Source organism: Coregonus clupeaformis, chromosome 27 (genome assembly GCF_020615455.1).
Source record: "Coregonus clupeaformis isolate EN_2021a chromosome 27, ASM2061545v1, whole genome shotgun sequence".
NCBI classification, from domain to species: Eukaryota; Metazoa; Chordata; class Actinopteri; order Salmoniformes; family Salmonidae; genus Coregonus; species Coregonus clupeaformis.
The window spans coordinates 4,268,714-4,294,047 of NC_059218.1; the positions used below are offsets into that span (position 1 = coordinate 4,268,714).

The following is a 25,334-nucleotide window of genomic DNA, read 5'->3' on the forward strand; positions in this document are numbered from 1 at the left end:
GGTGGGAACCATTTACATTTACATTTTAGTCATTTAGCAGACGCTCTTATCCAGAGCGACTTACAGTTAGTGAGTGCATACATTTTCATACTGGTCCCCCGTGGGAATCGAACCCACAACCCTGGCGTTGCAAGCGCCATGCTCTACCAACTGAGCTACACGGGACTATGTGACTAGCCTACCCGCACTGTATCTGCGAGCTGTTGACTAGAGTGCACGTGCCAAGACCAGAGTAGGAACATTTGTTATTTAACGCAACAGTTTGTGACAAAACTATCGGTACAGTTGAAAATATGATGGAAACACATTGAGAACTTTAGATTTGTATCCGGTAAATGAAAACTTAAGCAAAAAGTACATTGAGTGTACTATGTCGTCACCCACTGATTTTTATCCACAACAAGTCAGTTTGGTCAAAACACCATTGGTTGGAAAATGCACATTTTCTTTATGCGGATTCTAGAATATTCCCATGAAAATCTGTCGCTAGTGTCATATGTGGGAGACCCTGGCCTTATTCAATTACTTGCACACCAGCTATTAACAAATACCCCTTTCACACATACTGAGTTGTACTGTGCTGGCCTGGTTATGCATCCACCAATAGTTGCCGGAACCACACTGGAAAGGTGAAAGTAGAAAGAAAAGAACCAAGCCAGCCCAGTATGGTTCGGGTCAGCACGATGGTGTGAAAAGGGTAGAACATGAAGCCTGGGCCACATTCAGTTTCCAAACGTTGTCTAACGTTGCAGATAGAAATGCCATGAATAGAGCCAACATGATTCATTGTTCTTCATGTTTGTCCTACATAACATGTTTTTCTATCTGAACGTTCCAAAACATTGTGTCCTGCTGAACGGGCCCCAGACCTTGGTTGGAACCACACATGCGTCGATAATTCGTTCACCTACTCTGCGTCTCACAAAGACAGAGGTTGGAACCAAAAATCTCAAATTTGGACAGGACAGATTTCCACCATTCTAATATCCATTGCTTGTGTTTCTTGGCCCAAGAAAGTATCTTCTTCTTATTGGTGTCCTTTAGTAGTAGTTTCTTTGCAGCAATTCGACCATGAAGGCCTGATTCACGCAGTCTCCGCTGAACAGTTGATGTTGAGATGTGTCTGTTACTTGAACTCTGAAGCATTTATTTGGGCTTCAATTTCTAAGGCTGATAACTCTAATGAACTTATCCTCTGCAGCAGAGGTAACTCTGGGTCTTCCTTTCCTGTGGCGGTCCTCATGAGAGCCAGTTTCATCATAGCGCTTGATGGTTTTTGCGACTGTACTTGAAGAAACTTTCAAAGTTCTTGAAATTTTCCGGATTGACTGACCTTCATGTCTTTAAAGAAATGATGGACTGTCATTTCTCTTTGCTTATTTGAGCTGTTCTTGCCATAATATGGACTTGGTCTTTTACCAAATAGGGCTATATTCTGTATACCACCACTGCCTTGTCACAACACAACACATTTAACACCTGTTTATTGAAATGCATTCCAGGTGACTACCTCATGAAGCTGGTTGAGGGAATGCCAAGAGTGTGCAAAGCTGTCATCAAGGCAAAGGGTGGCTACTTTGAAGAATCTAAAATCTAGATATATTTTGATTTGTTTAACACTTTTTTTTAGTTACTACATGATTCCATATGTGTTGTTTCATAGTTTGTCTTCACTATTATTCTACAATGTAGAAAATATTGAAAATAAAGAAAAACCCTGGAATGAGTAGGTGTCCAAACTTTTGACTGGTACTGTATGTATGTATGTATGTACAGTGGGGAAAAAAAGTATTTAGTCAGCCACCAATTGTGCAAGTTCTCCCACTTAAAAAGATGAGAGAGGCCTGTAATTTTCATCATAGGTACACGTCAACTATGACAGACAAAATGAGAAAAGAAAATCCAGAAAATCACATTGTAGGATTTTTTATGAATTTATTTGCAAATTATGGTGGAAAATAAGTATTTGGTCAATAACAAAAGTTTCTCAATACTTTGTTATATACCCTTTGTTGGCAATGACACAGGTGAAACATTTTCTGTAAGTCTTCACAAGGTTTTCACACACTGTTGCTGGTATTTTGGCCCTTTCCTCCATGCAGATCTCCTCTAGAGCAGTGATGTTTTGGTGCTGTCGCTGGGCAACACGGACTTTCAACTCCCTCCAAAGATGTTCTATGGGGTTGAGATCTGGAGACTGGCTAGGCCACTCCAGGACCTTGAAATGCTTCTTACGAAGCCACTCCTTCGTTGCCCGGGCGGGGTGTTTGAGATCATTGTCATGCTGAAAGACCCAGCCATGTTTCATCTTCAATGCCCTTGCTGATGGAAGGAGGTTTTCACTCAAAATCTCACGATACATGGCCCCATTCATTCTTTCCTTTACACGGATCAGTCGTCCTGGTCCCTTTGCAGAAAAACTGCCCCAAAGCATGATGTTTCCAACCCCATGCTTCACAGTAGGTATGGTGTTCTTTGGATGCAACTCAGCATTCTTTGTCCTCCAAACACGACGAGTTGAGTTTTTACCAAAAAGTTATATTTTGGTTCCATCTGACCATATGACATTCTCCCAATCCTCTTCTGGATCATCCAAATGCACTCTAGCAAACTTCAAACGGGCCTGGACATGTACTGGCTTAAGCAGGGGGACACGTCTGGCACTGCAGCATTTGAGTCCCTGGCGGCATAGTGTGTTACTGATGGTAGGCTTTGTTACTTTGGTCCCAGCTCTCTGCAGGTCATTCACTAGGTCCCCCCGTGTGGTTCTGGGATTTTTGCTCACCGTTCTTGTAATCATTTTGACCCCACGGGGTGAGATCTTGCGTGGAGCCCCAGATCGAGGGAGATTATCAGTGGTCTTGTATGTCTTCCATTTCCTAATAATTGCTCCCACAGTTGATTTCTTCAAACCAAGCTGCTTACCTATTGCAGATTCAGTCTTCCCAGCCTGGTGCAGGTCTACAATTTTGTTTCTGGTGTCCTTTGACAGCTCTTTGGTCTTGGCCATAGTGGAGTTTGGAGTGTGACTGTTTGAGGTTGTGGACAGGTGTCTTTTATACTGATAACAAGTTCAAACAGGTGCCATTAATACAGGTAACGAGTGGAGGACAGAGGAGCCTCTTAAAGAAGAAGTTACAGGTCTGTGAGAGACAGAAATCTTGCTTGTTTGTAGGTGACCAAATACTTATTTTCCACCATAATTTGCAAATAAATTCATTAAAAATCCTACAATGTAATTTTCTGGATTTTTTTTCCTCAATTTGTCTGTCATAGTTGACGTGTACCTATGATGAAAATTACAGGCCTCTCTCATCTTTTTAAGGGGGAGAACTTGCACAATTGGTGGCTGACTAAATACTTTTTTCCCCCACTGTATGTTACTTTGTAAGACATGAAGGTCAGTCTGGAAAATTTCAAGAACTTTGAATGTTTCTTCAAGTACAGTCGCAAAAACCATCAAGCGCTATGATGAAACTGGCACTCATGAGGACCGCCACAGGAAAGGAAGACCCAGAGTTACCTCTGCTGCAGAGGATAAGTTCATTAGAGTTACCAGCCTTGCAGCCCAAATAAATGCTTCACAGAGTTCAAGTAACAGACACATCAACATGAACTGTTCAGAGGAGACTGTGTGAATCAGGCCTTCATGGTCGAATTGCTGCAAAGAAACCACTACTAAAAGACAACCAATAAGAAGAAGAGACTTGCTTGGGCCAAGAAACATGAGCAATGGACATTAGACCGGTGGAAATCTGTGCTTTGGTCTGATGAGTGCAAATTTGCGATTTTTGGTTCCATGTCTTTGTGAGACGCAGAATAGGATGATCTCCGCATGTGTGGTTCCCACCGTGAAGCATGGAGGTGTGATGGTGTGGGGGTACTTTGCTGGTGACACACTGGTGACAGTGATTTATTTAGAATTCAAGGCACACTTAACCAGCATGGCTATCACAGCATTCTGCAGGCTACGCCATCCCATCAGGTTTGCGCTTGGTGGGACTATCATTTGTTTTTCAACAGGACAATGACCCAACACACCTCCAGGCTGTGTAAGGGCTATTTGACCAAGAAGGAGAGTGATGGAGTGCTGCATCAGATGACCTGGCCTCCACAATCACCTGACCTCAACCCAATTGAGATGGTTTGGGATGAGTTGGACTGCAGAGTGAAGGAAAAGCAGCCAACAAGTGCTCAGCATACGTGGGAACTCCTTCAAGACGGTTGGAAAAGCATTCCAGGTGAAGCTGGTTGACAGAATGCCAAGAGTGTGCAAAGCTCTCAAGGCAAAGGGTGGCTACTTTGTAAATGGACTGGATCTTTATATTTTCCACTTGTATCCTGTTTCAGTAATAATGAGATCAGACCTTCTTCTTGAGTGTCAGATAATCTACCATTTACATAGGAGTGGTTAAAACATGCTAATAACGGTCCTCTTAGTATATCAAAAAAGGTTTGGTATACCTCGATTGGTATGCCATCCAACCCTGGAGTTTTCCCGGACTTAAAGTCTTTAATTGCATCCAGAAGTTCCTCCTCTGTAATTTCACCTTCACATGAGTCTTTCTGTGTGGCTGTTAATTTGACATTATCAATAGGAAAAAAATATCTACAATTAGCTTCATTTAGAGGAGATGGAGGCGACTGAAAAGAAAACATATGCTTAAAATACTTTGTTTCTTCCTTCAAAATATCATTAGGTGAATTATGGGTGACTCCGTCAATTGTAACCAGTTTCATTAAGTTCTTTTTGGTAGCATTCCTATGTTGAAGATTAAAAAAGAATTTTGTGCATTTTTCCCCATATTCCATCCAGTTTGCTTTATTTTTATAATATATTACACTTGATCTTTCTTGAATAAGTTTTTCCATTTCTTTTGTTTTTCCTCTAATTTATTCTGAGCCTCTATGTTACAGTTTTTATTGCCATCTATCTGTTCTGTTAGACTTTCTATTTCCTTTCTTAGTATAAACTCTTTTGACCTAAATTGCTTTTGTTTTCGAGATGAGTACTGAATTGCATGGCCTCTAAAGGCACATTTAAAGGTGTCCCATACAATAAGGGGATTCGCTGTACCTATGTTATGTTGGAAAAAGTCAGTTATAAATTCCTTTGTTCTAATTATAAATAAATTATCATCTAATAGGCTTTGATTAAATTTCCAATATCCTCGCCCACGTGGAAATTCAGTCAGAGTAATGTATATGCCTATTATATGATGGTCCGACCGCATTCTGTCCCCTATCAACACTTTTTTTACTTTTGGTGCCAACGAGAATGAGATAAGAAAGAAGTCAAGACGACTAGCTTGATTCAGTCTCCGCCATGTATATCTCACTAGATCAGCATATTTAAGCCTCCATATATCTACTAGTTCTAATGTATCCATGACATTCACAATTTCCTTAAGAGCATGTGGGTGATTGTTTGTGGTGTGATTTCCTTTTCGGTCCATTGAGCTATTTAAAACAGTATTATAATCCCCCACCATAATAATATTGTCTTGAGTTGCTTGCAGGCTTGATAATTTATTATATATATTGTCAAAGAATTGTGGATCATCATTATTTGGTCCGTAAAGGTTAATGAGCCATATCTGTTTATGGTCCAATACCATATTTAAAATAATCCATCTACCTTGCATCTACCATCCATCTATTTGGACAATTTGCACATTCGGATCGAAATTACTATTCATTAATATCATCACCCCTTTTGAATTTCTTTGCCCATGGGAGAAGTATATTTCCCCCCCCATTCTTTTTTTCCACGCTACTTCATCTCGAATTGTTGAATGAGTTTCCTGTATACAATAGATATTATATTCCTTCTCTTTGAGCCATGTAAATATTGTTCTTCTTTTGTTATTATCAGCTAAGCCATTACAATTATAACTGGCTATACTTACAGTGGGGAAAAAAAGTATTTAGTCAGCCACCAATTGTGCAAGTTCTCCCACTTAAAAAGCTGAGAGAGGCCTGTAATTTTCATCATAGGTACACGTCAACTATGACAGACAAAATGAGAAAAAAAATTCCAGAAAATTACATTGTAGGATTTTTAATGAATTTATTTGCAAATTATGGTGGAAAATAAGTATTTGGTCAATAACAAAAGTTTCTCAATACTTTGTTGTATACCCTTTGTTGGCAATGACACAGGTCACACATTTTCTGTAAGTCTTCACAAGGTTTTCACACACTGTTGCTGGTATTTTGGCCCATTCCTCCATGCAGATCTCCTCTAGAGCAGTGACGTTTTGGGGCTGTCGCTGGGCAACACAGACTTTCAACTCCCTCCAAAGATTTTCTATGGGGTTGAGATCTGGAGACTGGCTAGGCCACTCCAGGACCTTGAAATGCTTCTTACGAAGCCACTCCTTCGTTGCCCGGGCGGTGTGTTTGGGATCATTGTCATGCTGAAAGACCCAGCCACGTTTCATCTTCAATGCCCTTGCTGATGGAAGGAGGTTTTCACTCAAAATCTCACGATACATGGCCCCATTCATTCTTTCCTTTACACGGATCAGTCGTCCTGGTCCCTTTGCAGAAAAACAGCCCCAAAGCATGATGTTTCCACCCCCATGCTTCACAGTAGGTATGGTGTTCTTTGGATGCAACTCAGCATTCTTTGTCCTCGAAACACGACGAGTTGAGTTTTTACCAAAAAGTTCTATTTTGGTTTCATCTGACCATATGACATTCTCCCAATCCTCTTCTGGATCATCCAAATGCACTCTAGCAAACTTCAGACGGGCCTGGACATGTACTGGCTTAAGCAGGGGGACACGTCTTGTACTGCAGGATTTGAGTCCCTGGCGGCGTAGTGTGTAACTGATGGTAGGCTTTGTTACTTTGGTCCCGCTCTCTGCAGGTCATTCACTAGGTCCCCCCGTGTGGTTCTGGGATTTTTGCTCACCGTTCTTGTGATCATTTTGACCCCACGGGGTGAGATCTTGCGTGGAGCCCCAGATCGAGGGAGATTATCAGTGGTCTTGTATGTCTTCCATTTCCTAATAATTGCTCCCACAGTTGATTTCTTCAAACCAAGCTGCTTACCTATTGCAGATTCAGTCTTCCCAGCCTGGTGCAGGTCTACAATTTTGTTTCTGGTGTCCTTTGACAGCTCTTTGGTCTTGGCCATAGTGGAGTTTGGAGTGTGACTGTTTGAGGTTGTGGACAGGTGTCTTTTTTACTGATAACAAGTTCAAACAGGTGCCATTAATACAGGTAACGAGTGGAGGACAGAGGAGCCTCTTAAAGAAGAAGTTACAGGTCTGTGAGAGCCAGAAATCTTGCTTGTTTGTAGGTGACCAAATACTTATTTTCCACCATAATTTGCAAATAAATTTATTAAAAATCCTACAATGTGATTTTCTGGAATTTTTTTTCTCAATTTGTCTGTCATAGTTGACGTGTACCTATGATGAAAATTACAGGCCTCTCTCATTTTTTTAAGTGGGAGAACTTGCACAATTGGTGGCTGACTAAATACTTTTTTTCCCCACTGTATTTCACCATACACCATAATGAGATACAAGTTTCAAGTCTATTTATCATTATATATGTTTGTAAATTTACCAATAAAAAATAGCGTAATGATTGAGTGTCCAAAGGGTGGCTACTTTGAAGAATCTAAAATATATAATATATTTTGATTTAACACTTTATTTTTTATTTTTTTGGTTACTACATGATTCCATATGTGTTATTTCATAGTTTTGATGTGATCACTATTATTATTATACAATGTAGAAAATAGTCAAAATAAAGAAAAACCCTGGAATGAGTAGGTGTCCAAACTTTTGACTGGTACTGTGTGTGTGTGTGTGTGTGTGTGTGTGTATATATATATATATATATATATATATGAGAGAGAGAGAGAGAGAGAGAGAGAGAGAGAGAGAGAGAGAGAGAGAGAGAGAGAGAGAGAGAGAGAGAGAGAGAGAGAGAGAGAGAGAGAGAGAGAGAGAGAGAGAGAGAGAGAGAGAGAGAGAGAGAGAGAGAGAGAGAGAGAGAGAGAGAGAGAGAGAGAGAGAGAGAGAGAGAGATTTATTTTCCACTGCTACCGCCAACCACAGGAGGACTATGATTGTAGACGGCCTGTTGCTGCCGCTCTGCTAATCATCATACAGGGCGGAGGAGAGGAGGTAGGGGGCGCCCTGCCTTGGGTTGGGTATCTGATTCAGGGCTGGCCCTAGCCTTTTGGGGGGCCCTAAGCGACATTTGGTTGCCCCCCCTCGCGGGCAAAACATTTGTCGCCCCCCTCTTTACGGCAGAGAGCCCGGAGTGTGATTCAAAAGAAATATTATCCCCAGCTGTGCATGAAATCAGTTACATTTTGTAACAGAAAAGTGGGAGGTTCGGATATACAGTAGATGCGAACCAATAACGGCAGACTTGGAATGTGGAGCCATCATGTACATTGTCATTGGTCGTCTGGCGTCTCAAGGGATATGGGACTCCAGATGTCAACTCTGTCACACCACAAGAAGGTTTACATACTGGTAAACCGAAATGTCAACTCAGTAACCCTAGCGAAGGTTTTGCATAATTAGTAACCTTTCGCTTAGTCTACACATAGTGCAACCCAACACAGAACACCCAACGGCATTTATTCAGTTAGCAGCACTCTGCAACATCAAAGACTTCTCCTTTGGGACACATTATGAAGTTGCAATGAGAGGTTATATTTGCAGCCGGCTCAAAGAGAGTGCTGCTTTGGTTAGTAAGAAGAGGTCTGTATGTATGTTTGTGTGGAGGTTGTCGTGGAACAACTGCTTTCTAGGGTGCCAGTCAGCTCAAAGGCGCATGTCTTTTCAGGAAACTGTCCCCCCCACCCCACCCCATATCCTTTAAATAAATAGGCCTAAGCTCTTTGCCAGGGATTCACGGCGCCAACCGATTGGTTACGGTGCCAAGACTCACATTTGGGAATCCGAGGCCTCTTTCCTGTCTGTGGGGCTTCTCTCTCCTCGCCACCCATGTTCCAGGTGGGTGTAATGTATGGCACAGATTTATTTAGGAGGACCCTGATAACAGGGATGACCGAGAGGCAGCTCTTGCGCTCCAAGGAAGCTACATTTCCTGAATGTTCCGGTGGTTTACGGAATAGAATCTCCTTCACATGGTCGAAGCTGTGGTAAACATCAACCAAATACTCTGAGTTGAACTAAAGATTCACGATGGGTTTATGTTAGTGGTCGTATTATTGCCTTGACTGTTAATGACAGCTGTTTTTTGTAGGCTTTATTTCAGGGGTCCTTAAACATCTGTCCAAATGAAGCTCAAAGGTATTCGTGCTGCTGAATAGACACTCTTCTCCAGTCACCCACCCTTGTTGTTACCAATCTTATTTGATCTCATATCTCCCCCTCCTTTCTTCTCTTAAGGCCAGCCATGGTGAACAGCCGGGTGGAGGCGTCAGCCGTGGCGGTAACAGGTGGCGGCGGCTCGTCAGGCAGGTCCTGCGCGGGCTGCGGCGGGCGCATCGCCGACCGCTTCCTGCTCTTCTCCATGGAGCGCTACTGGCACACGCGCTGCCTCAAGTGCTCCTGCTGCCACTCCCAGCTGGGCGAGATCGGCACCACCTGCTACAGCAAAGGGGGCATGATCCTCTGCAAGAACGACTACATCAGGTGAGCGTCAGGGGAGGCAGCATTCAAATCAGGAAGGACTGCGGGTGGGGGGGTGGATGCAACACGGTAATAGCTTCACCTCTGGTAGGCGTCTTTTTCCACATTGGTCATGCAGTTAAAGGAAAGATATTTGATTGGAATCAACCCTACTAGGGTGACATAGGTGTGGGGAAAGAAGAATTACGTGGGGGAAATTATTTTGCTATGTTATATACAGTAGTCAGCAATTACTTTAGGTTGTAGGTTAACTGTCTCGGATGTTTTAGCTTACGTCAACCATTTTTGACCTTGTCTATGAAAATGGAAATTAAAGTGTTGTAAGAACATTTTAGTGAGTTTCCCCTTCAATAAAGTTAATAGTGAAAGTGCCACAGAAATCCACATTCCACAACTAATCATGCCTGATGAGTATTTTTAATGTTTGGCCAAACAAGCACAGATAGCTCTGAAAGTAGGTGGGTTTATGTTAGTGGTCATATTATTGCCTTGACTGTTAATGACAGCTGTTTTGTAGGCTTTATTTCAGGGACTTTATTATGGAGGAATTTGTGAAGTTAATTTCTCTCTTTTTTTGTCTGTGCACACATAAAGGCACCAGGTGTTCGTGTGTGAATGCAGACAGATAGGGCAGGATAAGAGTGACAGGAGGGTGTTACGAGAAAAGGTATAGGCACACACCAGGTTTGTGTCTGAGGGAGCAATGGATTTTTAACAGCAACTCTCTAACCTCTCAAGACCAACTGTCTTTCACTACTTTTTAGACATTTGATGACAAAACCTAAGGAGTTGCATAAGGTGAGAGGAAACCGAGAATAGACTGCCCAATTCCATCACCACTGCATTGCTCCTACTCGGTTTGACTTAATTTCTTGCCCAGTCGTGTGTGTGTGTGTTGCCTGGTACACTGAAACTTCTGTACTTTTTCAATACTACAACATGAAAAAACGGTTTGGTGCTAGAATTGTGTTACTTTCGGTTCTTCTATCAAATGTGTCTCACGTTTGGAAATCAACTAAATTTATTGAACTTATTAGAAAAGTACATTTCCTGAAGAAAATGTGGTGTGCATGCTAGCTTGTGAAGGATCTGTTTATTGATAGGATAGCCTGAACATGTGAAAGTTGTTTTGGTGTTTCTTGCTTGAACGGTTCAAGCGTTACTGTTGGTGAGCTATTTACGGTCTAAGGCATTGCATCTCAGTGCTTGAGGCGTTACTACAGACCCCCTGGTTCGATTCCAGGCTGTATCACAACCGGCCGTGATTGGGAGTCCCATATGGCGGCGCACAATTGGCCCAGCGTCGTCTGGGTTTGGCCGGTGTAGGCCGTCATTGTAAATACGAATTTGTTCTTAACTGACTTGCCTAGTTAAATAAAGGTTAAATAAAAAATATAACAAATAAAAATAAATTTGCAGTTAGGATAGCCTGAATTGGTCCTATAGCTTAATTGGCCAAGGATTCGGACAATTTTAAATAGCTACCATTGTGTTACTGTGGTTCTAATTGAAACCCATGTTAAGTTAGGCACATTTTTAAATGGTCATAATTCAAATATTATAAAAATGATCAAAAATATGAATGCAAGCTATCTAAGTTGGGTCAGTCTGAACATCTCAACGTTAGTTTGGCGTTGATAGCTTAAATGGTGTAGGAGGAGATACACGCCCAAATTTCCAAATGTTCCCCATGTAAGTCTATGGCACTTGTATTGCCATTGAAATGCATTGGGAGCTCATTTTAAGTGTTGTAAAACACAAAGTACAAATAATATCGAAACTATTTTCTCAAGCAGTTGGGGAAGTCTGCACATTTGGAAGTTGGTTTGGTGTTAATAGCTTAAGTCGTTTAAGCGCTAGCGTGAGCCGAATAAATACAATAATGAGTATGTCATAAATCTAGAGTTGTGCATTGCTTTGCAAGCACACCTAATTAGTTAATTTGCCCAAGTTTATCATAAGACATAAACAGAACGCATCAGTGATTCGTATTCCCTGCAACCCTCTGAAGAGGCAACGGCATGGAAATGCCCCTGTCTGGGTGCCTGTGGCACGTGTGTCTACCACCTTGTGTAGCCGTTAGCGATGCTAATGATAGGCTAACCGTCTTTGGGTAGATGGGAAGGCTTTCACAAATACCTTCTCAATTAGAAGTTAACTACAATGTAGCCTATGCCTACCTGGCAGAGTCATGATTATTTGCATCAATCCAGTGGCCATTTGTTTTGCAAACTCCATCACGTGAGCTACAGAACCACCACTAACCAAACAACAGTGCTTAGTGCTTGCACACTTGAATTAAGGGGAAACTACACTCAAATCAACATTTTGTAGCTTTTCCCAGACCTCAAAAGTGGTCCCCTGATGTGGTTTAAGCATTGCTGTGGACTTAGAACATCTAATTGTTCTTTTTTTTTCATACAAACATTTTATTTTGATAATGAAAATGGGGAAAAATCTGTTCTTCAACTAATTTTTTTTGCCGTGGTAGTGTTTTGGTATCGAGTATCATGATACTAAACCTGGTGTTGGTATCGAAGTCCAAATTCTGGTATCGTGACAACAGTAGTGTGTGTGTGTGTGTGCGCACACACGTGTCTGAGAGGCTGGTCGGATCTAACACAGACGAAGGATTGTGTGGGTGCCTGCGTTGGCACTGCCCAGGCACTAGCGCTCTCCAGGGCAAACATTGGGGCAGATCCGGCGCAGTCTGGAAACTCACGGCCCAAGAGCGCCCGCATGGAGGGAGGCCTGCTGGATAGCGCAGAGACACTGGGCACTTTGTACATCAGTCCAGTAATAATTCAGAGGATTTAAAGCCACTCCCAGTGGAATAAATAAAGCACTTATACTTCACTACTATACTGAACAAAAATATAAATGGAACATGTAAAGCGTTGGTCCCATGTTTCATGAGCTGAAATAAAAGATCCCAGACATTTTCCATACGCACAAAAAGCTTATTTCTCTCCAATTTTGTGCACACATTTGTTGACATTCCTGTTAGTGAGCATTTCTCCTTTGCCAAGATAATCCATCCACCTGCCAGGTGTGGCATATCAAGAAGCTGATTAAATAGCATGATCATTACACAGGTGCACCTTGTGCAGTTTTGTCACACAACACAATGCCACAGATGTCTCAAGTTTTGAGGGAGCGTGCAATTGGCATGCTGACTGCAGGAATGTCCACCAGAGCTGTTGCATGAGAATGTAATGTTCATTTCTCTACCATAAGCCACCTCCAACGTCGTTTTAGAGAATTTGGCAGTACGTCCAACTGGCTTCACAACCACAGAACACATGTAACCATGCCAGCCCAGGACCTCCACATCCGGCTTCTTTACCTGAGGGATCGTCTGAGACCAGCCCCCCGGACAGCTGATGAAACTGAGGAGTATTTCTGTCTGTAATAAAGCCCTTCTGATTGGCTGGGCCTGCGCCCCTGCCCATTCATGTGAAATCCATAGATTAGGGCCTAATTTATTTATTTCAATTAACTGATTTCCTTATATGAACTGTAACTCAGTTAAATTATTGAAATTGTTGCATGTTGTGTTTACATTTTTGTTCAGTGTTTGTGATCTACAGAAAGATGTATGGTTGTGAAATGTAATGTGCCAATAACTCCTCATTGCAACTATTGCAACCACCACTGAATGAGTGGTAATTGCATGTGTTTTTTGCCGCAAAATGTCCTATGTTATTTAGCCATATGCCATATGGATCATGCCATATGGTTTGACACCATTAATATAAAAAGTATATGGTTTTTCTGCACTGCTGCTTAACAATCGTCAAACGTAGTGCACGCTTGTGGACAGGACCTTGTGTCCATGCACGCGCAAGGTCCATCCTCAGACATTTGTAGCGCATACCAGTATGCAATTCGCAGCATATCAAATATGTATAATACAGTTGGTGGGTCCTCATTGCCAAGTGACCCAGTGCCAATGAGGTCCGATAAAGGCAGAGAGGGAGCTTTAATTAGGGAGAACGGGGTTCCTCTTGAGCGCTTGCTTATTAAATTATTGTTTGGATTAAGATCAATAGGGAAAGGGAGAGAGTAGAGAGGGGGAGGTATAGGAGCCAAAACCGATATGGTAGGTGTCACAAGCAAGAGGGTGTAATAGAGAAGGTGTAATGAGAGCAGAAGAGAGGCTTCCTAATAAGACTGAATGGTTTAACTGTTTACACGCTAGGGCCTCTGAGAGATGGGCCAATGGGCTCTGGGTAGTCTGTACTAAATGTGGTGTGAAGGTTTCCTGTAAGTCACATGTACTTACTTGGTCACGCTCTAAGAAGGAGGCTAAGTGTTTGACAGGAGCAAGGCAATGTATAGTTCACCAAAAATAAGTCCTATAGCGGATCACATTATTTTCTTACGTTTCACACCAAACAGACATTATCACTGGCACCTACAAAAGATATTCAGTGACCCGTGAAGAAAAATCCTTAAATCAGGGTGCTTCACCAGTGTCAGCTGAAACATATTTCAGGGCTCTGCTAGTAGCCTGCCATGGACTGCAGCTCAAACCCCACCTGGAATCTGTAGCCGCCAGCTGAGCACACAAGGCCTGAGTCACGTCGCAGCACCACCACCAGCACTATTCCATGCTGCATCCGTCCCATTCAGTCCTGCTAGACTCTGGACTCCTACTTCATTCATGACTTCAACCACTGGTCTGGGAACTATTTAGCATTAATTGCTTGAGTTGGTTCTAGTTACATTTACATTTTAGTCATTTAGCAGATGCTGTTATCCAGAGCGACTTACAGTTAGTGAGGGCATACATTTTCATACTGGCCCCCCGTGGGAAGTTAGGATCGGGAAAGGGTAAGCCGAGTTAGAATCAGCCGTTGAAGGCCGAGAGTGGTGCTGAACCACAACATCATTGTCATTGGGAATATGAGGTGACTTGGTCAATCTGTTGAAGGGTAAGTGGTTGCAGTTGTCTGACATGGTTTGTTTGGGTTCACCCGCAGGCTGTTCGGGCACAGCGGGGCATGCAGTGCCTGTGGCCAGTCCATCCCTGCCAGTGAGATGGTGATGCGTGCACAGGGCAACGTGTACCACCTCAAGGTAAGACTAACGTCAGCCTAAAAGTAAAGACTGATGCCAACAGAATCTGCGAAAGCCAAATATTTTAAGGGCCCTTAGACACAGCGATTTGACCCATGCTTCTGTTGCTCTTTCTTAAACTGTTTCTTAAAAAACGTCTCCCTCCATTTTTCCTTCGTTCCCTCCCTCTGCAGTGTTTCACCTGTGCCACCTGTAGGAACCGGCTGGTGCCGGGTGACCGCTTCCACTACGTTAACGGCACCATCTTCTGTGAGCACGACAGGCCAGGGGGCGCTCTACTCCGGAGTCACCTGACCCCACTGCAGGGGAACGGCATGATGCCTGACCAGAAGGTATGGGGATGTGCTCCGGACCGTATTTTGATAGAACTTAACAGTTTGTGGTTGATTGTCCCTTACGTGTTAAGAATCCATGTGGTTTAATGAATGAATGTGCTGTTTTGGTAATAGTTTTTGAAGGTGGTGTTGGACTGTGGTTGTCTTACTGTCTGTTCTTGCTGTCTTTTGCGTAATCAATGTGTATCAATAATCACCTCTTTCTCCTGATGTCAGGTGTGCTGAAGAAGGATGGATGACAAAGCAACGTGTGCCTTTCCCCCACCTCCTGCTCTTCCTCCATCTTTAAGTTCGTCCTACACCATCCATCCCTTCGTTCAGATATTCCAATATCCATACTCCGGATACTGCTGCCAGTGTCCAGTGGCTTTCTTAACAACACTGCATTCCCAACAAAATCATATTTGCTGAGGAGGGAAAGACTATTGATGAGGATGATATATGGTGTCGAACCAGTGTCCATTTTTGGTAAGGCCAATGCTGACAGACTTGTAATGCCCCGAGAGGAGGACTATGGTATTTCCAGTGATGGACCATTCATGATGTAGCACCTTTCCTTAGCCAGCACATAACACTACAGGGAGTGAGAGAGAGAAGACACGGACTAATATGGAAACACATATAAACTGGTTCTGGTCAGGGGCTGCTTCAATCAAGCTACAGTATACTGACTCTCGAAACAGGAAGAGCACATTCAAACAAGACAGGCCACACGAATACACAGACGCACACTTTCTGAGCTCAGACTCTCTAGACCCTTTCATGTGTTGCGAGAAACAGGAAATAATGTGGTTGTAATGCTGCCGTAGCTTTGCCCACTGGACGTTCCTGAACTCTCATTGGTTCACTCAACTGGTGAGTTGGGCCAAACAAGTAAAGATCAAATACACCTGCCTGGATGTCTCATTTACATTAAAACATATACTACATTTAAGAATGTCTGTAGAATATTCATCAAAACATACCTTTTAGTCCCATGATTATTTTATACTGCAAGTGGTTGCCTTTTTGTAGATTGTCTTTGATGTTTAGTTATGTTTTCAGGTGAAGATGGTTCCTGGGCTTAGGAAATGTACTCCTGTTTATGGGAACATACAAATATGCATTTGTAATTGTCGTTTAAAACATTTTTTATTCCAGTGAGAATTGTAATTCCAACATGACTTCGCAGCAGTGCTCCATATGTCCTAAATGTATTCTCGTTGTGTGGTGGTAGAAGAGGAGAAGGTCCAAGTTGAACTGGTCCACATATAACCTGGGTAATGTTGAGTAGGGCTCACCGTAGCAGAGCATTATTATTTTCTATTGTTTTTTTTAAACGAAAATAAGTGTTTCTTATTGGAGAATTCCAGGTAGCCCCTACCTGGTTCACGCTGTTTTCTTCCATTTGGTACCTAATGAACACGACCCAGGTTCAGAGAATAAGGGCATGGGGATTGGGAGAAGTAATAACTGTATATATATTTTCTAGTGCTATAATTGTATTGTGTGCTCTATGGTTGAATTTTGTCATTGTTTGGCCTTTGTTTCAAGCAGAGGCCCATTTTCAAATGCTGTAAAACATTTCTAAATAACTATAATCATAATATCGCCAGTCACCTGTGTCACGTCTAATGAGTGTGATTCGATAATATTTACCTGCCGTGTGATGAGGGAGAGTGGCGTGCATGTGTGTAGCGAGGTGTGACAAATATCCCTTTCACACCGAAAGGTAGCTTCGGTAAAGCTCCTGGCTTAGACAAACATGGCCGATTACCCTCAGGAATGGAATTTCAAAGGCTTGAGCCGGGTCCATTACAGAAGATATTCAAGTGGTATGCGCTAAAGGCCCGGGCTTCCGCTGCAGTCCTGTGTCGGAGTCTAATGAGGCCTAATCTGGTGTGCTGGCCTAATTAAAAAGGAAGGGACCCCTTTCCAACAGTCCAGCTGTTGACTTTACATCACTGCAAAAATGCAACAACAACACGGAAGAAATAAACCAACCTTTACCTTCCGTTCTACTAAACTAATTTGATAACTTTTCTGTTTCTTTACTATGTCTGAATGACATGTTCACTTATTTGCTGAGTTCTGAACTTGGTAGTTGGAGGAGAGGGTGCTATACTCATAGTATTGAATGGCACTTTGCATATTTTTTTAGGTACCTTTGGCCTAGAAATCACAAGGTGTTCTCTGTCAGTCGGCTTTTATAATCCTCTTTAACATTTACATTTTAGTCATTTAACAGACGCTCTTATCCAGAGCGACTTACAGTTAGTGAGTGCATACATTTTCATACTGGCCCCCCGTGGGAAACGAACCCACAACCCTGGCGTTGCAAGTGCCATGCTCTACCAACTGAGCTATAGATCTGTCATGAATATATTTTGGTAGACCTATTTAACTTGTTCTGACTGAGGCATTGTGATCCCTGTCTACCAGTATATCAAAGCTTTTAAACTCTGAACCACACAACATGCCTATTCTCACCTGTGTCTGGGAAGCCTCCGATTTGTCCAGTTACAATTAAGGGCAAGGTGCAGTGTTTCCCTGTGCTGGATCACTCTTGTATCCTGTGGGTTGGCTGTCAATGCTGGAGATGGTCCAGCTGCTTTTACTTATCGTTCCGTGACTTTTCTACAGAGAGAAATTAAAATAGGCCTACAAAGAGGATGAAAAAAATCACTGAATTATCCAGCTGTGACTTTTCAAAACAATGTGCCCAGAGAGAACACTTACCATAAGTGTTGTGGTGTGTCTCTGTGCCTCAGCAGTTACTCTTTTAAGGTTAGCCAATTAGGTTCACACTCAAAATAACGAATCAGCTTTTTAATGGCAGGATTTCAAACCATTTATATCGTAATGATGCAGAATTATTTTAAATTATGACCTATAATCCAAACCTGAGCATGAGTTTCAAATCTTCAAAAATCAAATTTTGGCATTGCCCAGTTTTTCTAATTGGACTCCCATACTTCCATAGACACAAGTGGGGTTCAATCAGAATATCCAGAATAAACCTGATCTGAAAGAACTACGTAGGGGAAAGCAATATCTCTACAACCACACCTACTGAAGCAAACATTGGACATATTTTCTAACTCCTGTTATCGCATTGCAGTTACCTATCCAGTCCTTAACATCAGTGTGGATGTTTAAAGAAACGTAGGAGAATTGCATACTGTTAACAGCCACACAAACAGTCTCTATAACAGTTCTAACCAATGTGACATGCAATGTTCAATTTGTACACCTAATTACCATTTGATTCAATAACTTTACTAATACTTGGCCAGTCATCTCAAAGTAAATTAAAAACTCCTTGACTGTTCAGTCAAGGTTATAAAGACAGACACTGAACATTATCAAGAAACAGAAACTTGATTATCGGTAACTCATTCACAGGGAATACCATACATAAACATTGTTTGCTGATTTGCATGTCTTTGACTCAAAATATCTGCCACAGATAATGAATAGCAATCTTCAGTGAAGACTGGTTTTATTTCTAGCTCAACAGTCCACACCCTTCGGGTGGCAGCTTGACATCCCCAGCCCATGTGCTGAAGTGCTGATATGGTATCAATTATTTATCCCACATCTGTGATTTTGAAAATGTATCAGACAAATTCGTTAGCATATGCAAATTACCCTAATTGCAATTATCTCCATATCTTGATAAGTAAAAGGTGGGAGGGAATCTTCCAACCCCTTCTGGTGATGCAAGTTACACTTTGCATTCAAACCAATCAAGCCTCATCTGCATACCACAAATTAGCGCCACATATTCAAAAACCAATTAGCGTGTCTCTCAAATAGCTTCCCTGCCACACGGCTTTGCTTTTTAAGCCGAGCTGGCAAAAGAAAAGTTTTCAGGTGCACAGTTTCTAGATGTGCCTTTCCCTCCTCGAGAAGTGGATCAAATTAACACATGCAAATTGGTGTAATTGCATTGTTTCGTCACATGTTGTGTGAAGAAAGAAAAAAATGAGGCAAGCAACGGAACAGCCGATACATTTTTACCTGATGCTGGAGAGAGAAAGACAGACACGTGCCGTAGACCTGCCCCTCACAGCAGGGGCTGGGTGAGAGAGTAGATGCCACCAGCAGCGTATGAGGCCTGCAGGCTCACTATCAGTCACATAGCACAGAGTACTGTCGCTGGTTGTCAATTGTCTTCCTTGAGTCCTCACGTCGACTCTCCTCATCACTTTCTTAAACTACATTGGAAAATAAGGTCCCATGGGTGGCTTCTCCAATGTATTTTGAGGAGGCGGCGAGACCCAATACCTGAGAAAGCTGACCCTTCCAAAGTGCTTGACATCCATTCCGATCAAATCCTATCTGCAGATTGTAACACAATCCCTCCCCATACAGTGGGGAGAACAAGTATTTGATACACTGCCGATTTTGCAGGTTTTCCTACTTACAAAGCATGTAGAGGTCTGTAATTTTTATCATAGGTACACTTCAACTGTGAGAGACGGAATCTAAAACAAAAATCCAGAAAATCACATTGTATGAGTTTTAAGTAATTAATTTGCATTTTATTACATACGGCATCCTTTGAATTTATCAGGGAATCAGTCGGATGTAATTCACATTTCTAAGACCAGTATAAGTCTTCCACCAAATGCCCCGGCCTTCACAAGGCACACTGGGAAATGAGGCCATATGTCAACATCCTCTTTAATTAGGAATAGTGTCCTTGGAACTATCAAAAGCTATTCAGAGGTAGACCACAGTCACTTATTTATCAAGCAATAACCAAATATCCGCTCCTGGCATCTTTAGTCTACATGAATGAGCTCATGCAATTTCCTTGACAGTGTCTATGCCTTTCCTATCTGAACACGCAGTCAAGGCTATGTATTGTCTTTAGCTAAACAATACCATGGGGTAAAAACAATGTATTTGACATTCTGTCATCCTGTTTCCAGTAGACACAATAACCATAGACACAATACTAGCTAACTCAGAGCTAGCTAGCAACGTTAACTTCCCTGACTAGATGTAGCAGTAGTTTTCAAGCCATCATTTCTCTCATTCTGCAAATAAAATTGAGTCGAGGAGTAACTATAGCTGCAATTACAGTGCCTAGTGAATGTCTACACACCCCTTGCACAGTTAACATTTTGCAGCCTTAAAATCTAAAAAGGGATTACATTGCATTTTTTCCCTACTTATCTACACAACCTGTTTGACATTTTCAGTGAAATAAACTTGGTGGAAGCATCCTTGGCAGCAATTACATCTGTGAATTGTTCTCATGCTCATCCTATGGGGGCATAGCCATGGTAGCCAAAATAATGTCCTGCCCAGCATTTTTATACCCTAAGCATGATGGGATGTTAATTGCTTAATTAACTCAGGAACCACACCTGTATACTTTGTATCTCTCATTTACTCAAGTGTTTCAGTTATTTTGGTAGTTACCTGTATGTTGCCCTAAAAGTTGTGCAGAGTTGATAGAATCTTATTCTAAATTATTCACAGCTGTAAATGCTGCCAAAGGTGTTTCCACCAAGTATCAACTCTGGGGTGTGAAGACACATGCAATCAACACATCTTTGTTTTATATTTTTAATTAAGAAAAAAAAATATATTTCGCTTTGAAAATGTGAAGCAGGTTGTGTAGGTAAGTAGGACTAAAATCGTATCCCTTTTTAAATGGCATTTTAAGGCAGCAAAATGTCAACTGTGCAAGGGGAGTGTAGACTTTCACTAAGCACGTTATTGTTAGTGACAAACCAAACTATAGCTAGCTAACTATTGAGGTTCACGCATGCAAATCTGTAACTAGCTAGCTAGTGTTAACTCGCTTGCTAGTCTCAGTAGAAACACACGCCTTTTCAAGAGATAACGAACTATGAAGTAAATGGGATTTTGTAGGCGGCCTATTATGAAACTATTTTTACAAGGCCACAAACAGTGCTCTTTCTTTCGTGAAATCTCTACCTCAAAAAAATTATGCAATATGCCTATCCCAAAAGTGCCGATCACTTGCGACAATGTTAACTATTCTCCAGGTGTCTGGAGAAATGGCTTGATTTGAGGCTAGCAGAGGGGTGCATCACAGAGTAGCAACACTCATTATCATTACCATGCCCATTTCAAGTCTCACTTTATGAACTCCGAAATAGGAAGTTATTTCAGAATATTTAGGAAAGTTGGATGGTTACTTTATGACATACCCCCTTGCAAGATGCGAGACGAAGCATAGGTCATGTTCAGTAGGGCACTCTGTGGCAAAAAAAACAACGTTTTCACAATGGAAAAAAATCTGTGTTCAATAGTAGTACCTCCCTGTTTCAAAACATTTCCCCCCTACTCAATCCTGGTAAAGGGAGGCTAGTCTGTGTAGGCCTCACACCAGTGTTCCCAGTCTAGTACATTAGCTGGGCTTTTCATCACCCTTCCGCCATCTCTTTTATGTCCACAGCTGTCTGGAGAAGAGTGGTCATGCAAAAGACTGCCACAGCGAAAGAGAGGGAGGAGGAGAAGAGATGGGGAAAGATGGGAAACAATAGCTAGAGGGGGAAAAACAGTTGAAGGGAAAGAAATCTACACTGAAAAAAATTATAAAAGCAACATCTACCACCTTTACTCCACACACAAAGCTCTCCCACACCCTCCATTTGGCAAATCTGACCATAATTATATCCTCCTGATTCATGCTTACAACCAAAAACTAAAGTGGGAATCACCAGGGACTCGGTCAAGAAAGAAGTGGTCAGATGACGCAGATGCTAAGCTACAGGACTGTTTTGCTAGCACAGACTGGAATATCTTCCGGGATTCTTCCGATGGCATTGAGGAGTACACCACATCAGTCACTGGCTTCATTAATAAGTGCATCGATGACGTCGTCCCCACAGTGACCGTACGTACATACCCCAACCAGAAGCCATGGATTACAGGCAACATCCGCACTGAGCTAAAGGGTAGAACTGCCGTTTTTAAGGAGTGGGACTCTAAGCAAGACGCTTATAAGAATTCCCTCTATGCCCTCCGACGAACCAACAAACAGGCAAAGCTTCAATACAGGACTAAGATTGAATCGTTTTACACCGGCTCCGACACTCGTCGGATGTGGCAGGGCTTGCAACCTATTACAGACTACAAAGGGAAGCACAGCCGCGAGCTGTGACACAAGCCGACCAGACGAGTTAAATCGCTTCTATGCTCGCTTCGAGGCAAGCAACACTGAAGCATCATGACATTATCAGCTGTTCCGGACGACTGTGTGATCACGCTCTCCGTAGCCAATGTGAGCAAGACTTTTAAACAGGTCAACATTCACAAGGCCGCAGGGCCAGACGGATTACCAGGACGTTTACTCAGAGCATTCGCTGACCAACTGGCAAGTGTCTTCACTGACATTTTCAACATCTCCCTGTCTGAGTCTGTAATACCAACATGTTTCAAGCAGACCACCATAGTCCCTGTGCCCAAGAACACTAAGGTAACCTGCCTAAATGACTACAGACCCGTAGCACTCACGTCTGTAGCCACGAAGTCCTTTGAAATGCTGGTCATGGCTCACAACACCATCATCCCAGAAACCCTAGACACCATCATCCCAGAAACCCTAGATGCATCCCAGAAACCCTCCAATTTGCATACCGCTGCAACAGATCCACAGATGATGCATTGCATTCCACCCTGCCCTTTTCCACCTGGACAAAAGGAACACCTACGTGAGAATGCTATGTGTTGACTACAGCTCAGCGTTCAACAACATAGTGCCCTCAAAGCTCATCACTAAGCTAAGTACCCTGGGAATAAACACCTCCCTCTGCAAAAAAAAAAATGTATGCACTCTGGATAAGAGCGTCTGCTAAGTGACGTAAATGTAACTGGATGCTGGACTTCCTGACGGGACTTCCAGGTGGTAAGGGTAGGTAGCAACACATCCGGCACGCAGATCCTCAACACGGGGGCCCCTCAGCGGTGCGTGCTCAGTCCCCTACTGTACTCCCTGTTCACCCATGACTGCATGGCCAGGCACGACTCCAACAACATCATTTAAGTTTGCTGACGACACAACCGTGGTAGGCCTGATCACCGACAATGATGAGACAGCCTATAGGGAGGAGGTCAGAGACCTGGCCGTGTGGTGTCAGGATAACAACCTCTCCCTCAACGTGATCAAGACAAGACAAAAGATAATTGTGGACTACAAGAAAAGAAGGACTGAGCCCATTCTCATCGTCTGGGCTGTAGTGGAGCAGGTTGAGAGCTTCAAGTTCCTTGGTGTCCACATCACCAACAAAGTATCATGGTCCAAAAACACCAAGACAGTCGTGAAGAGGGCACGACAAAGCCTATTCCCCCACAGGAGACTGAAAAGATTTGGCATGGGTCCTCGGATCCTCAAAAAGTTCTACAGCTGCACCATCGAGAGCATACTGACTGGTTGCATCACTGCCTGGTATGGCAACTGTTCGGCCTCCGACCGCAAGGCACTACAGAGGGTAGTGCGTATGGCCCAGTACATCACTGGGGCCAAGATTCCTGCCATCCAGGACCTCTATACCAGGCGGTGTCAGAGGACCCCCCATACCTACATGTACAGTTCCAGTCAAAAGTTTGGACACACCTACTCATTCAAGGGTTTGTCTTTATTTTTGTACTATTTTCTACATTGTAGAATAATAATGAAGACATCAAACTATGAAATAACACATATGGAATCATGTAGTAACCAAAAAAGTGGTAAACACATTTTATGAGATTCTTCAAAGTAGCCACCCTTTGCCTTGATGACGGCGTTGCACACTCTTGGCATTCTCTCAACCAGCTTCATGAGGTAGTCACCTGGAATACATTTAAATTAACAGGTGTGCCTTGTTAAAAGTTAATTTGTGGAATTTCTTTCCTTCTTAATGCGTTTGAGCCAATCAGTTGTGTTGTGACAAGGTAGGGGTGGTATACAGAAGATAGCCCTATTTGGTAAAAGACCAAGTCCATATTATGACAAGAACAGCTCAAATAAGCAAAGAGAAGACATGGTCAGTCAATCCGGAAAATGTCAAGAACTTTCTTCAAGTACAGTCGCAAAAACCATCAAGCGCTATGATGAAACTGGCTCTCATGAGGACTGCCACAGGAAAGGAAGACCCAGAGTTACCTCTGCTGCAGAGGATAAGTTAATTAGAGTTACCAGTCTCAGAAATTGAAGCCCAAATAAATGCTTCACAGAGTTCAAGTAACAGACACATCTCAACATCAACTGGTCAGAGGAGACTGTGTGAAAGGCCATGGTCAAATTGCTGCAAAGAAACCACTACTAAAGCACACCAATGAGAAGAAGAGACTTGCTTGGGCCAAGAAACACAAGCAATGGACATTAGACCGGTGGAAATTTGTCCTTTGGTCTGATGAGTCCAAATTTGAGATTTTTGGTTCCAATTGCTGTGTCTTTGTGAGACGCAGAGTAGGTGAACGGATGATCTCTGCATGTGTAGTTCCCACCGTGAAGCATGGAGGAGGAGGTGTGATGGTGTGGGGGTGCTTTGCTGGTGACACTGTCTGTGATTTATTTAGATTTCAAGGCACACTTAACCAGCATGGCTACCACAGCATTCTGCAGTGATACGCCATCCCATCTGGTTTGCGTTTAATGGGACTATCATTTGTTTTTCAACAGGACAATGACCCAACACACCTCCAGGCTGTTTAAGAGCTATTTGACCAAGAAGGAGAGTGATGGAGTGCTGCATCAGAGGACCTGACCTCCACAATCACCCAACCTCAGCCCAATTGAGATGGTTTGGGATGAGTTGGACTGCAGAGTGAAGGAAAAGTAGCCAACAAGTGCTCAGCATATGTGGGAACTCCTTCAAGACTGTTGGAAAAGTGTTCCAGGTGAAGCTGGTTGGAGAATGCCAAGAGTGTGCAAAGCTGTCAAGACAAAGGGTGGCTACTTTGAAGAATCAAAAATATTGTAATTTGTTTAACACTTTTTTGGTTACTACATGATTCCATATGTGTTATTTCATAGTTTTGAGTTTAAAAAAATTAAGGAAACCCCTTGAATGAGTAGGTGTGTCCAAACTGTTGACTGGTACTGTACATATTACCTCAATTACCTCGACTAACCTGTGCCCCCACACATTGACTCTGTACCGGTACCCCCTGTATGTAGCCTCACTACTGTTATTTCTACTGTTATTTTACTGCTTATCTATTGTTTACTTAACCAACAATGCAGTTTTAAGAAAAATAAGTGTTAAGGGCTTGTAAGTAAGCATTTCAGTGTAAGGTCTACACACCTGTTGTATTCGACGCATGTGACAAA

The 25,334-nt window shown here is 42.6% G+C and overlaps 1 protein-coding gene across 1 annotated transcript in view; it reads left to right on the forward strand.

Annotated features, from left to right (window-relative positions):
- LOC121541411 (LIM domain transcription factor LMO4-B) overlaps nucleotides 1-16,650 on the forward strand; it is a 30,595-nt gene extending 13,945 nt beyond the window's left edge. Inside the window, exons 2-5 of the mRNA XM_041850399.2 lie at nucleotides 9,393-9,638; nucleotides 14,621-14,717; nucleotides 14,891-15,049; nucleotides 15,269-16,650. Coding sequence (XP_041706333.1) covers nucleotides 9,400-9,638; nucleotides 14,621-14,717; nucleotides 14,891-15,049; nucleotides 15,269-15,277 — 504 coding nt within the window. The 5' untranslated portion in view covers nucleotides 9,393-9,399 and the 3' untranslated portion in view covers nucleotides 15,278-16,650. The remainder of the gene's footprint in view (nucleotides 1-9,392; nucleotides 9,639-14,620; nucleotides 14,718-14,890; nucleotides 15,050-15,268) is intronic.
- The last annotated feature ends 8,684 nt before the right edge of the window (nucleotides 16,651-25,334 follow it).